General features: G+C 42.5%; 1 protein-coding gene across 8 annotated transcripts in view; it reads right to left on the bottom strand.

Moving 5' to 3' along the window:
* Positions 1 to 3,384: 3,384 nt before the first annotated feature.
* Positions 3,385 to 14,908, bottom strand: part of SDR42E1 (short chain dehydrogenase/reductase family 42E, member 1) — a 582,710-nt gene continuing 571,186 nt past the window's right edge. For 3 of the 8 annotated variants that reach the window (XM_079988868.1, XM_079988874.1, XM_079988873.1), the window contains exons 2-3: positions 7,716 to 7,816; positions 3,385 to 6,619 (exon numbers count right to left, since the gene is read on the bottom strand). In XM_079988868.1, the coding sequence (XP_079844994.1) occupies positions 5,524 to 6,619; positions 7,716 to 7,816 (1,197 nt within the window). In that variant the 3' untranslated portion in view covers positions 3,385 to 5,523. Of the gene's footprint in view, positions 6,620 to 7,715; positions 7,817 to 10,554; positions 11,253 to 11,666; positions 11,823 to 11,913; positions 12,241 to 14,908 lie in introns of those variants that run through there. The other 5 variants (XM_079988869.1, XM_079988871.1, XM_079988875.1 and 2 more) reach the window with 5 other exon arrangements.

Here is a 14,908-nt window from a genome sequence, read left to right on the forward strand (position 1 = left end):
AAGCAGTGAGACTCCAGGGGTGCCTGCGCTTTACCCAGAGTTTGGTTTCTTTGCCATGAAGGTCAGTGGTATCTTTAGGATAGATGGCTTTAATAGAGTCACAGAAGGTACCAAGAGTCATCTAGTCCAATCTCCTGCAATGCAGAAATCACAGCTAAAGAATCCCTGACAGATGGTCAACTAACCTGTTTAAAAACCTCCAATGAAGGAAAATTCAAAATCTGAGGTAGTCCATTCTGCTATCAAACAGCTCTTACAGCCAGAAAGTTGTACCTCTACACATATTTACACATATATACATCCTGGGCATAGGACAGAGGGGCTTGCCACATTAGCACACCCATAAATATTGCTTCTCCATTCAATTTCCAGAGAAGCCCCAAAGCCCAGTTTAGGATCAGCACAGAGCAAGCTTCCAGCATTTTTGCTCTCACACACACAACAATGGCCGTTTCTTATCTACCTACCAGCCGGGTGAGGACCATGGGTGAAACGCTCACTCATTTGCGCTCTCTCTCTCTCTCTCTCTCTCTCGATGCAGATGGCAGGTGATAAGCCAATCAGCCAAGGTTATTACCCTGACCAAGGAACTAGCGTGACCTGTTCGCTGTCTCCCTCTTATCCATTCTACTGTAGCCTCACTGATACAGGATCTGACAAATTGGAAGGGAGCCAGGGTTTCACCATAGAAGTATATAAACAGAGGACAAAGAGGGAGGGGACAGGGCTGAGATTTATTCTGTTTATTTATAAAAGAATTTCTGTACCAATGTGTCTGTCTGTCTGTCTGTCTGTCTATCTATCTGTCTATCCATCTATCTATCTATCTATCTATCTATCTATCTATCTATCTATCTATCATCACAGGAGTTTACAACAATATAAAAACATAGAAGCAAACAACAAATTCAGAAGTGGATGTGTAATGAGAGCCAAAACAGATGAGAAGAAGCTTTGGGCAGTAAGAAAAGTCCTGCTGGATAAGGGGCGAAGAGGGCTCAGTGGGAGAGCATGTGCTCTGCCTGCAGACGGTTCAATCCCTGCCATCTCCAGGTAGGGCTGCCATGTCTGGGGAGTCGCTACCAGTCAGTGCAGACAAACCTGAGCTGGGTAGACTAATGGTCTGACTCCGAATAAGGCAGCTTCATGGGTTCAAAAGGATGCTACCCTTGGAAAACATTTTTCTCTCTCTCTCCAAGCTGGCTGCCAGAAGAAGCAGGGTGCCAGAGGGACGGTACTAGCTCCCAAACTTTTCTAAAAGGCCCTATTTCATTAATAAAGTTTGGGACTCTTTTCTTTTTTTAAGACAATTTAAAGAACAGTAAAAACAGATCTGTGAATATGGCTTTGATGCAAATCGAGCCTTTACAGGTGCAAATGACAAATTGTCGTTGTGTTTCATGCATACATTGATAATACTCTTGATTTTTTTTATAAAACAACAACAACAACACCCAGCTTTGAACTTCAAGGGATTGGAAGATATAAAGCGGTAGCATACATTCAAAGTGTTCCGTATCCATTTTGAAGGAAAGAAGGGGTGCACACAGGTGTGTTGTGTGTAAATAGCTCTTAAAGCGAAAACAAACGATCAAGATACAGCGCTACCTCATAGTTTCTTTCTCTCTCTCAGTAAAGAAACAGTTCTCTTTGGTGTACAGCATCTACTGTCAAGTGGGAAACAATGTGATTCCCCACCCCCTCACCATTTGCTACTATTAGGGTGAAATGACCAAGGGGAAGAGACAAGACTTCAAGAAGTGTTTATTTTCAACTAAATGCTGTGGTGGGAAGTGTGTGTACATGCGATGGGAGGCCCTTTATACCAGCGGCGGAGAGCAGGTGGCCCTCAAGGTCTTGTTGGGCTCCAACTCACATCAGCTCCAGCCAAATTGGCCAATGGCCAGGGATGACAGGAATTAGAAGGTCCAACAACATCTAGACACCACCCAATGCCAAGGTGGTGGGACATTTTTTGTTGTTGGGTAAGAAAAAAAGGGAGCATGCCACTTATCTCCAGGTCACAGATGAGGAACCTGTGGCTCCCCAACTGTTGTTGTTGGGCTCCAAGTTCTATCAGCCCCAGTTGACCCAGTCAACATTGAGGGATAATGGGAGTTGTAGTCCAACCACATCAGAGGGTCAAAAGTTCTCATCCTGCTCCGAAGAAACAAACATCATTTTTCTTTCTGTCAAGAAAAGTATGTGGCAGCCTCTGAGGCTATGTAGGGGGCAGCCATAGAAGGGGATATGGCAGTGATTTTGTTCCACCTATGGCATATCAGGTCCTTGGCAGGTTTGGAAGGTGCCTAAACTTAGGCTGAAATGCTATACTCCCTTATGTGGCTGTTAGTCTCATTGACTTAAACTGGGCCTGCATTCAAGTCAACACATGTAGGACTGAACTGTTAGCCTGTACTCCTGTGCCTGGGAACAAGTCCCATTGACTATGCACAGCTTATAATATATTCTGTTGACTGGGCAAGTTCTTTTTGTTCTCCAACTTTAGGGTGATTTGTGATTTCTGCTTCTGTTTGCTTCAGGCTATATTCTGTAAATGCACCCAACTGTGGACTCTCAGGTGACCTGATTGAGTAACTCTAGTGAAAACCACGGGAATGCATTTTGAAGCTTGTAGGGCTGCCATCAAGGGCCTTCATTTTCTGTGATGCAGCAAACAGAGTATTATTTCCACTGTTTTTTAAATGATTATGCACATACACATGAAAAACAAGTGTGTGTGTAAGAGGGGAGCAAAGAAACTCTGATTTCATTGGAGTTCCTGATTCTGTGCCTGATTAAACAGCTGCCTACAATTCTAGATAAATCACTTTCCTTGTTTAAGGTTTAAAAATATCAAAGCCTACTCTCTGTGGCTTTCAAGGTGTTTGGGGAAAGAAAGAATACACTTCAAATGCCAACATTTCCAGTTTTATCCATTTCTACTTGCAGCTGTGCACTGATTTCAACAGCACACACACTCTCTCCCCCTCCCACCTTTTTTAAAAAATACCCCCCCCCCAATCTTTTAAGCCATGCTTCAGATAATCTATATTTAGCACTAAATGGCATGCTAAATTTTAGAAACATTATGACATAGTGCTTTGGCTCAAATAATTGCTGGCATTATCTATGCCCGATCAGACAGGAAAAAATGACAAAGGCTAAAAGAGCATCAGCTTAAACCTGCCTGGTATCTGTGATTCCCCCTCCCCCCCCCCCCGTCTCTGCTAAAAGGAAAGTGCTACGACAATGAATCCTAAACCATTTTGAGCTAGCGCACCCTTGGTTCCATAAACTCATCCCCAGTGCTTCCCACCCTATAAAAACCACTATGGTTTGTGCAACCCACTAAAGATAACCATGCAATAAAACTCAAAACAATAACAATGATTTGCACATTTATTCAAGGTTGAGTTAAAACAATTTAGTTTAATTAATTCAATAAAACTGACAAACATGATCCAGTGATATCAGCTTTTCAAAGTGTGATAGTCAGTTACACCTTCAGAGACCACCTGCTGTCCCCTTGCCTCTCAGCACCTGCCTAGTTATCCCATTACCACCAGGGGGCAATACCGCCCAGTTGGGGAACCACTGTACTACAATAAGCATCTAAATGCAGCCCTCAGGTGGATAAGGGTCTTTTGCCCAACATGAGCCCTGATTGGGCATTTAGGAACACGTTGACTGTAACTGGGTAAGGCAACGTAAGGCAAGAAAGTGGGGTCACCCATATTTACGCACTGGTGTGCGGTCCAACAGTGGGGTAGGTCACATGACGCCCCTGCCCCCAATGTCTCACATTACAGTCACACATTGCCAAATGCCTTAACACGGCTGTTACCAAAAACTGCACCACACGCTGATCCTATAAAAAGCCGAAGGGGATGCATGCCTTTGCCGACCAATTTGCTTTAAAAAATAAAAAATAAAAATACCCATTTACCTGCCATCTGAAATACAACCCCCCCCCCCCATTAAAAACTTCTGGGGCTTAGCAAGAAACAAGCAGAGTTTTCAGCTGGCTCCAGATTCCGAAACGCAGAAGTAATTTAAGAGGCTGCAAGCCTGGGATTTAACATTATCAATATGGAGGCTCACTCCAAATGTAAAAATGGCAGCTCCCTAGATTATAAATTTAAAGTCTGCTTGATATTTCCGCTCGGTGCTATAACGGGCAGAAGACGGAAAAACAGCAGCCTCGTAACTGCCGTTCCAACATCATTCATCTCCATGTTCGACCGAAGTCCCTTTTGGCTTACACGGTTTAAGTTAAGGCTTTTATTTATTTATTTTTCTGTTTCCAGAAAGAACATTACAAGCAAGGGAACATGAAACAAGCATAAAAGGAGAAGTACTTACAACAAGGGCGCTAGGAAGAAACTTTGAAGCTGTGAGTTTGCTGGAGGAGCGATTAGAATACCCCCTGTAGGCATCAGCCAGCAAGCAGGTGTGTTTATAATTAAACATCAGCAACAAACCCGTAAACCTCAAGTTTTGCCAAGTGTGAGGCTCTGGCAGTTATTAGATATAACACCTTTTACAAGTACTCCAAGAGGCAAAATATTACAGACACAACAGAAAAAGGGGTTCCCAAATGATGGACAGTGAGCTTCATTCAGGTGGTCTGTGAATTTACAATCAAGGATGAGAGAGGAAATAATCACCGCATTTCATTGTACTTTATCGTCTATTTCTGATACAGCATTTTATTTTGAGACAAGCTGCACTGTTTGGAATTCAAACCGTAATTCAATTAAATGTAATAGGTAAAAAAAGAAATTAAAATATCACACAGTGTCCTGCACAGCCCAATACAATTGCTACAAAAGGTGGGGGGGGGGGGGTGTCATGAAGTGCTGCTCTAAAACCCACAGCAGTTTTCAGGTGGTCCATGGAGGAGAAAGGGTGGTGCAATGTGTTTAAAAGTGGCTTGAGCCACCCAGGGATGGCTTAAGGCCCCTTCCAAATCTACAATTCTATAATAAAACATAATGTAGGAACAGGGATCAGATCATTGGGCCATATAGCTCAGCACTGTCTGCACCAGGCGTGGGGAATCTCAGGCCCAGGGTCTGAACGTGGCCCTCCAAACCTCTCTATTCGGCTCTCAGGACTTTCCTGGGGCCGTACTTCTGTGCCTGCTCTGCCTCCACCTCAAGTGGTTTTGCTTGGCTGGAATGGATATTTGCTTGCCTGGGTAGAAGACAACAACTCCAAAGAATCCTGGGAACAGAAGTCTCCCTTCCACAGAACTACAGTACTCAGCACCCTTAGCAAACTACAGTTCCCAGGATTCTTGGGGGGGGGAGTCATGTGCTTTAAATGTATGTGTGGATCTGCCTTAAGATGTTCCTACATCCGGGTTAGCAAAGAAGGGTTGATTCCCAACACGTTATTTTACCAGTGTTAAAAGAAGCACAGTGGTACCTCAGGTTACATACGCTTCAGGTTACAGACTCCGCTAACCCAGAAATAGTGCTTCAGGTTAAGAACTTTGCTTCAGGATGAAAACTCCCATCAGACGACTCTGGGAAACCAGGAAAGGATCACCACTGCAAACAGGAGGACAAGTACCATGTCCCTAAATAAATGTTTTGCAGTGTACCTCCTGGACTTGTGGACATAGCCATGAGATTTAAACCACTCGACTGATTCTTTAATGCTGTGTGGACAGGGTGCGTACCCCAGCTCCCTCTTGGCCTTTTCCAGGCTGAAATAATTAGAGACGCCACTTTTGTAAACTTCTGTGCGAGTGAGGAAGGGCTGGAAGTTATATAAGCGCCCAACCACGGAATGTACCATCTCAGTGAGAAATGCGAAGTAGTAAACAACAGACAGAGGGAGGCGGTATGTCGGAAAGGGGTAGCCTAAGCCTTCTACGAAAGGCCGGAAAAAATCAAAGTTGTTGATTGGTCTGCCATCTGAAATGAAGTAAGCTTGACCAGCTGACCTGTGACCCTTACTATCTCCCAGAGCTTCGGAAGCTAAGATGTGAGCTTCCACCAAGTTGTCCACATGTACAAAGTCCATTAGGTCTCCGGGATCCCCAAACAGGAACTGAAACAAGCCCTGTTCGAGGTAGCCAAGGATCCTCGGCAGATGTCTCTGCTCTCCAGGCCCATAGATGGCGGCAGGTCTCAAGGCACAGGTCCTCAGCAACCCTCGCCCTCCCTCAAGGGAGCTTCCATTTGCTTCCAGAACCTTCATCTCAGCTAAGGCTTTGGTCCTTGAGTAATGGTCAGGGTGGAGATGAAGAGGGAAATAAGGCAGAGACTCATCCCCATTTTCGATCGCTTGGCCCCCAAACACCACATTGTAGGTGCTCGTGTAAACCAGCCTTGAGACGCCCACTTTCTTGCAAGCTTCAATTATGTTTTCTGTCCCCTTGAGGTTGACGTCTTCTATAAGTTTTCGGTTCAGCTGCTCCCGGCCAGACATCCCATAGGAAGCAATATGGAAGACGCATGTTGCACCTCGGAGTGCCCTTTCCACTTCAGAGACCACACGGATATCACCCTGCACAAATTTCACTCCTTGTGGCATCGGTTGGATGGGCTCGGTGACATCAAAGAGGATGACATCCACTCCCTTCTTGGAAAGGGCACTACCTAGGCTGGAATGTGACAGGCAATCCAATCCAAATAATAAAATATATGACTTTGAAACAAAAACCTTACATCAAATAAGGTAATATTCAATACCAGTTAGAACACCGTATTTTTCGCTCTATAGGATGCACTGGACCAATAGGACGCACTTTGTTTTAGAGAGGGAGAACAAGAAGAAAAAAATCTCCCCCTCTCTGCTCAGCGCCCCTTCAGTGAAGAGGCAGGAGAAATGGAGCCCCTTCCATTTCTCCTCCTGCTTGGCTGAAGGGGCGCTGTGCAGCTCTCCCTCTGCTGAAGCCAGGAGAGTCTTTCTCTGCAAGCTTCAGGCGGCTATCCGCCTGAAGCTCCGCAGGCTTCAGGGATAGCCTCCTGAAGCCTACGGAGCACGGAGGGAGCGCTCCCTCTGCGCTTCGGAGGCTCCGCGTTGCTATCGCTGAAGCCAAGGAGCCTGCATTTGCTCTATAGGACACACACACATTTCCCCTTAATTTTTGGAGGGGAAAAAGTGCGTCCTATGGAGCGAAAAAGACGGTATATTATTGCGCAATCAAAGTAACTCTCAAAACACCAGCAAATAATAATTAAACAGAAATCTACCTAACACCCCCCTGTTTTCACTCAAAGGGGCTTTTCACGGTTCTACTGATAATAACTACGCAGTCTGCAGACTTTCATCAGTAGACTAACCCAACCTAAGCTTCCGTTGATTGAACTGGTGGGAATCAAAATTATGAAATTATAGGTAGCACATCTGCTTTACATGCAGAAGGTCCCAGAGTTCAAACCCTGGCATCTACAGGTAGGGTTGGGAGAGGCTCCTGCCTGAAGCCCTGGAGAGTTGCTGCCAGTCAGTGCAGACAATACATAGCTAGATTTTGAAGACTAAAGTGGGACCTTCTGCATGCATCTATCACTGAGCTACGGCCTTTCTCCATAGCTGTATAGTGTATGTGTGTACATAGAAATATGTGTGTGTGTGTGTGTGTGTGTGTGTGTGTGTGTGTTGGTGAGGGAGAAAGAAATTAAAATAATAAATTATTTTAAACAAACATATCGCTAAATATGATTGTTCCATGTGTCCTAAAATAAAAGCATACTAACCGGAAACCAAAATAACCACCTCCTCCTGTAATAAGGACAGTTTCCTTGATGGGGTTTTCTGCATCCATGCTGTGCTTTTTGCTGCTACTTCCAGTCATTCTCTATAAATAGATAAAGATAACACATAGCTGTTATTCTAGTAATATAAAAAATAAAAAGATGCCGTGGCTCTTAATAGCTCATGAATAGCAAAACCTGCACATTACAGGATTGCTCCCTCCAGATTTTCCCAATGCCATTTTAGATTTGTGCATATATATATATTTGTGCCCCCCCCCACAAACACCGACCATATTTTTCCATGTATAAGATGCCCCCATGTATAAGATGACCCCTATTTTTTTGAACCCAAAATTAAGAAATTAAGTTTTTTAGCTTTTTTTTTGGGGGGGGGACGTCACTTTCGCCAATCACTCACCCGCCTGCCCGCCACTGCCAATCGCTTGCCACAGCCACTGCCGATCGCACACCTCACCGCAGCCAATTTTCTGCCCACTTGCCGCCACCAATAGCCCACCACTTGCCGCAGCCAATCACCAGCAGGCCTTGCCACAGCCGCCAATCGCCTGCCCAATTGCCGCAGCCACAGCCAATCGCCAGCAGGCCTTGCCGCAGCCACCAATCAACCGCCCAATCGCCGCTGCCAATCTCCTGCTTGCTGCTGCCATTAATCACACGTCCCCCTTCTACATTCACTATCCATGTATAAGACGACACCCAATTTTTGCCTAATTCTTTTTAGCAAAAAGCATCGTCTTATACATGGAAAAATACGGTATATCACAACTGACTTGCTGCTTTGGTGCAAAGTGGACTTAGTCCATTTTGTAACCAGAGGAAGCTAGCCAAGTGCAAACAGAGTATGAAGGGAGGTTGCCAGCACCTGTGAGGCAATCGTAATTTCCTCGAAAGTTCTGGAGCTGAGTGGCACTCTATAGGTTGCCAAAATGGAACCAGCCATGCAGAAGAGGTTGGAAGAAACATTCTTAAAATATAGGGAGGAAATAAGGACTTAGCATGCTCTGTGGGCACAGGATGCTGAGCATCTACTGGGGTGAAAAATGGGGTAGGAGGAAATGAAATGGCATGTTCTGGAAAAGGGTGTTGCTCTCTGTTGCCTCAAACAGGAGCCTTCCACACTGAAAGATTATGTTGCATAACCAGCACAGCTATCTTTTCACAGCAACCAGTGCTCAGGAGTATACTGCTTAGCCACACAGAAGTTTCCGCCCCTGCACAAAGGCTAAGTGATTTGAGCGGAGTGTCAAACAGGTCATTTGAGGTTCAGGTCTGCACTAGGTCTGCAATCCTCTGCATGCTTATTTGGCAGTGGTTCCCATTACTATCCATAAAAAATGCAGTCAAGTGAACATGAATAGAACTGGGTTGTGGGCAGCCTTAGACAAAACACTATTCTCTTGGCTTCAGTTTCCCCCCTCAACGTCTGTAAAATGGGAACAATAGTACTTATCAGATATCCATCCATTAGATACCACAACTAATAAATAGCTAAAACTGTGTTTATTAGTTAGGTGTCCCTTTATAATATTTCCAGGGGAGTTCACAATAAAACAGTAACAACAATTTAATAATATAGGGTTGCCATATTTCAAGAAGTGAAAATCTGGACACAAAAGTTTTGCCCAGAAATCAGCAGTAAAGAGTACGTATTGTGCTATCTCTCCCAATGTTTTAAAAAGACATCTTGCAAAAACAGATCAGTTGCTATCACTCAGCCTAGTGGACCTCACAAGATTGTTGTGAAGATAAAATTAGGTGGGGGAGGGAATGCAATATTGGTCAAACTGGGTCTACCACTTCTCTGCTTAGCACAGAAAGCACTTCACAGGGGAAAAAATCCACACTAAACTGCTAAATCTCATAAGCCCTAACATTTCACCCATCACTATCATACCAAAGGACCTTTGTCCATCATTATCAATCTGATATTTGAAGAATCCAGGATAAGCTATGAATTGCAATAGCACTGCAGCCATAAATGGAAAACTTTAGATATAGATGAGAATTGGTGGTTTATCAGGCATATCATGAGGTCCTTGAACATGAAGCAAGGTTGATGATTGGAGTCTACAGTCGCTGCTAGACTGCTGCTATCTTAGGGTGGACTACGACCAAATACCAGGAAGTTCAGATTGTTTTCTTTCTTTCTTTCTTTCTTTCTTTCTTTCTTTCTTTCTTTCTTTTATTTTTACATTTATATCCCACCTGCCCTCCAAGGAACTCAATGTGTATTACAAAGTTCTCCTCTCTATTTAGCCCCACAACAACCCTTTAAAGCAGTGTCATAACACTCTGAAAGAGGAGGGAAGCAGAACTTCTTCTTCTGTAGCGTGTAAGACCTCTGGGTGGGATCGTAGTGGATCAGTCCAATTAATACAATAGGATTACACTTGACTGCATCATCTGAATGGGACTGATGGAGATACATTTCTAAAGCCACACTTTTTCTACCCACCCACTGACCATTTAGTATCAGGTGTTTATTAAGAGGAGGGTTGCACTTAAGGCCATAATTGAGGTACTCTGCACAGTATCAATTCAACGGAGGGTTGAGCCCTGGCATCAAAAACAAATCCTAGGGCCAAATCCAAGCTCCCTTCACAATTATTATAGTTCATGGCTGGGTAGAGCCTTGACATGAAAAATTTTTTTTAACACTGGTGCCAAATGCAAGCTCCGTAGTAATTCCCAATCGTCTCTTCACCCCACCCCCTGCAGTGGAACCCTAACCTTTTGCAACACCACCCCCTTGGTTCCATGAACACATCTCCAGTGCTCCCCATCCTATGGAAAGTATTTGTTTAGGATACAGTGGTACCTCGGGTTATGGACGCTTCAGGTTACAGACGCTTCAGGTTACAGACTCCTCTAACCCAGAAATAGTACCTTGGGTTAAGAACGTTGCTTCAGGAGACCACAGATTCACTGAAGACTGGAGTAAATTTGTAGACTATTTGAAAAGCATTTACGATGAACAATTAACGTTTGTAGGTTTGCAAGAGGCTCTGTGAAAATAATATTAGAAATATTGTAAAAAAGGGAATAAGAGGGAGGAGGTTTTTAATAAAAGGCAATATTAGATTAAGAAATGCGGAAGAAGGATTAAAACGGAGGATTTGCAGAAGAGCTGAGGGAAGTCCAAAAAAATGTATCTGTGAAAAATTGTGTTGTGTGTTTTTATATTGTTGTATTGCAAAATGAATAAAAATAATTAAAAAAAAAAGAAGAACGTTGCTTCAGGATGAGAACAGAAATTGTGAGGCGGCAGTGGGAAGCCCCATTAGTTAAAGTGGTGCTTCAGGTTAAGAACAGTTTCAGGTTAAGAACGGACCTCCGGAACGAATTAAGTTCTTAATCCAAGGTACCACTGTACTGGTTTGCACAGCCCACTATAGAAGATGATTAACACAATAGAATTCAAAACAGTAACAGTTAATTGCACATTTAGTCACTACCCAAGTAAAACTATTTTATTAATTCCACGGAATGGATGGACTTGATCTAGTGATGGCAGCTTTCCCTGTATCTCCCTTGCCTCTTGGCGCCCCCAAGCCCAAAGCCCCGCAGAAGGCGGAGCCGCCCACTTAGGAAACTACAGTACTGTACAGTACTTCTCTACAGGCTTGCTCCAGATAGGCAAGAGGGAGCACCATAACGCCACCTTCTGCAAAGCAGCCACAGACAATGCAAGCCCACTCCCCAATTCCGAGGAGCCTGCATACCCCCTTCTCAGCAATTTAGCCCTCATTACAATCTGTGCAATACGAGCTTGGATTTGTGGGGAGGAGCTATGAACGAAACGGACCGCGCTGAAGACTGGGGCAATTAAAAGAGCCAGTTCACTGGATTCCTCCCCTCGCCCCGCTCTAGAGCAGCAGGGTTTTTTCCCCTCCGACCCACACAGCGTCTGATCTCCCCTACTCCCCTTACCAAACCAAGTTTCTGACTTTCTCCTCTTCGCAGTGTGCGATGAGCCGTCTTTCCCGCCCCCTCACCCTATGTGCCGGCTCCTCCCTATAGGGAGGGCGCGTTAGGAAACCACCCCCTGCAGAATTATGCACCTTCCCCTCGCATCGAGGCACGCGGGGAAAGGAAGATCTGCCTATCCCCACTCCGTGCCGACCGGACCCTTTAAAACAAAGCAGCCGCGCCAAAGCACGACACCAAAACTTCTCACGCTTTTATCTCTGCAGTCTGAAACCAGCCGGCACCTGGCTGGTTTCAGTAGCGCCAACATGGCGCCCTCCATAGCGGATATTTTCCGTACAGCAAGATGTCTGAACCCGAGGACCGGGCTTTCGTACAGCAAAACGGTGCTCTCTACTCGGGATAACGCCGTACAATAAGATGATAGCTGCTTTTGTTTATGCTGTTATTATTATTATGCCTCCTCCTATTATTATTTGCTGTTGCTTCTCTTTTTATTGTTGTTGCTCTTTGTTTCTGATGCTATTGTATTATTTTATTAGTTATTTCTTCTGCTACTGTTATTACTTGCTGTAGCTTCTTTAGTTTTTATTGTCATTTTTAAACCAGTTATATATATATATATATATATATATATATAAATTCAATTTTCTGTTTTACAATTTAATGTACTCATTTTTACATCCTTATGATATCAATGACTTCCCTTATCTTTCCATGGTTCATTTTACATATCATAAATCCCTTTATATTTTACAAAAACTATACCATTCAGTATTCCATTATTACATCCATCAAAACTTACTTACATTGTTGAATTTATCTTAATGCTGCCAGCGTTTTCAGCTGTGCACAGTTATTTCCCATATATTCAATAAACATTTTCCAATCTTCTCTAAACATATGTAACATATGTTATTGTTCTCTTATTCTATATTCAAAACAAAAAAAAATTCCTTCCAGTAGCACCTTAAAGACCAACTAAGTTAGTTCTTGGTATGAGCTTTCGTGTGCATGCACACTTCTTCAGATTCTATATGTTAAGTCTGCAAGCTGCGCATATTCTGTCAATTTAAGTTGCCGTTCTTTGGCTGGGACCTCTCTCATTTTCCAATTTTGGGCTGACAAAACATGGGCCCCAGTAGTATCGTACATAAATAACGTTTTTTGACACCTGGGAATTTCAATCTGAATAATCTGGTTTTTGGAGGAAAGTACTTTTAAACATTTTTTTCAATTCATTATGGATCATTTCCCAATACTCTTTTATTAAACCAATTTAGTATGTTTTAACATCTGATTATAAGTCAGATTTAATTATTATTTTTGAAAGTTTAAAATAGGTTAAAATAATAAAATAATTCCTTCTAGACAAGATTGGATACAAAAATTTACTGAATATGCTGAATTAGATAGCCTATCTGAAAAAATAAAAAATAAACCAAGAATTGAATTTGTATCAAAATGGGAGGCCTTCAGAACATATCTTTAAACAAAATTATACCATATTAAAATCTGTGGCAGCTTCTGAGTGATCCCAGCAGTTTTTATTAATTGCTTATATAAATATAAACATTCATAAATTGTGAAAATATTAATATAAAAATAGTATTTTGATATGGCAGTAAATTTATGTAAAAAGAGTTAAGGAATAAATGGGAGGTCAGGTATAAAAGATAACGAGATTGTTATTTTTATTGTAACATGAAATTGCAATCACAATTTTTTGTCATAATTTTTATCTTATTAACAGATTGTGTAAATTTAATTTTCTTTCCTTTTCCCTCCCCTCTTAAGTTGTACCCCTTTTCAGGTTGTTGGGTTGTTGTTTTTTTTGTTTTTTGTATGTAATAAGCATGGAAATAAGCATGGAAAAAGATAAAACAATAAAAAAGGGGGGAGGAATCTGATTATAAGTCAGCTAAAGACTGCCAAGTGCTTAAGACCAACAAATTAAATAATAATAATATATTAGTTTGTTTATTGTTATGAAAACTGCTTTGAGGGTCCTGCAAAATAACAATAATGTAAATAACAAAAATACCATCAGCCCCAGCAAGAATATCCAATGTTCAGAAATGATGGGAGCTGGAGTCTACCAACATGTGGCCACAGGGTTCCACATCTGTGATCTAACGGATTAATCAGCTATGGTTGCAATCATGTATACACTGAAAGGACAGCAATCCCTATTGAATTATTTGGGGGTTACTTCTGAGTAGACATGCCTTAGAATCATAGAGTTGGAAGGGACCCAAGGGTCATCTAGTCCAGCCCCCTGCAATGTAGGAATCACAGCTGTATTGCAGCCCACATTTCTTAGAATTTACTACACATTTTTAACAGTGCTTTTAGGGTGCTCACTAATCCTTACAGCAAGCCTATATGCTGTAAATCAGTATTATTATCAACAGGTTGTAAAGGAGCATAACTGAGTCTGAGAAAAAGAAGCAGCTCATCAACAGTGGCCGAACCAAGATTTGGTTCACAGGGCCAAAGATTAGGTTTCTTTAAATGGAAACAAGAGGAATTACCGACAATAGAAGAATGGAGATTGAAATTGACAGACTATGCGGAATTGGATAAATTAACTGGGAAAATCAGATATGTCCGAGACCAAAGGTTCATCGAAGACTGAGGAAAGTTTGTAGAGTATCTGAAAAATGTATGCGATATACAAACAACGCTAGTGGGATTTCGAGAGGCGCTATAAAAAATGAGAGATATTGTCAAAAAGAAATAGAAGGGAGAGGGAAGACAAACGGCAATATGTGTAAAGGGAATGTGTACAGTGGTGCCTCGCAAGACGAAATTAATTCGTTCCGCGAGTTTTTTCGTCTAGCGAATTTTTCATCTTGCGAAGCACGAAATCCCATAGGAATGCATTGAAATTCAATTAATGCGTTCCTATGGTCAAAAAAAGTCCAAACAAAGCCAAATTTGGTACAAAAAGAGTTTATTATCTGCTCTTTAAAGTCACACATACTGTAAAGAGCATTTCAAAAATTGAAGGAACAATAAATTAAGTTTCTAAACATGACAGAAAAACATTTAAAAATCAACAAAGTGTACAGTACATTTTCTAAGACTCTGGGGGACAACTCGAAGAAGGTTCCTCTTCCACTCTTTGCTTCTTGCTGAAGAACCTGTCCATGGTCTGCTGCTTCATCCGCCTTTTCAGCACCTCCCTGAAAGGCGACATGACCCTCGTATCAAAAGTGTTCACAAGGTCATGTGCCAGGTCC

This window comes from Podarcis cretensis (genome assembly GCF_951804945.1).
Source record: "Podarcis cretensis genome assembly, chromosome: 8".
In the NCBI taxonomy this organism is placed as follows: Eukaryota; Metazoa; Chordata; class Lepidosauria; order Squamata; family Lacertidae; genus Podarcis; species Podarcis cretensis.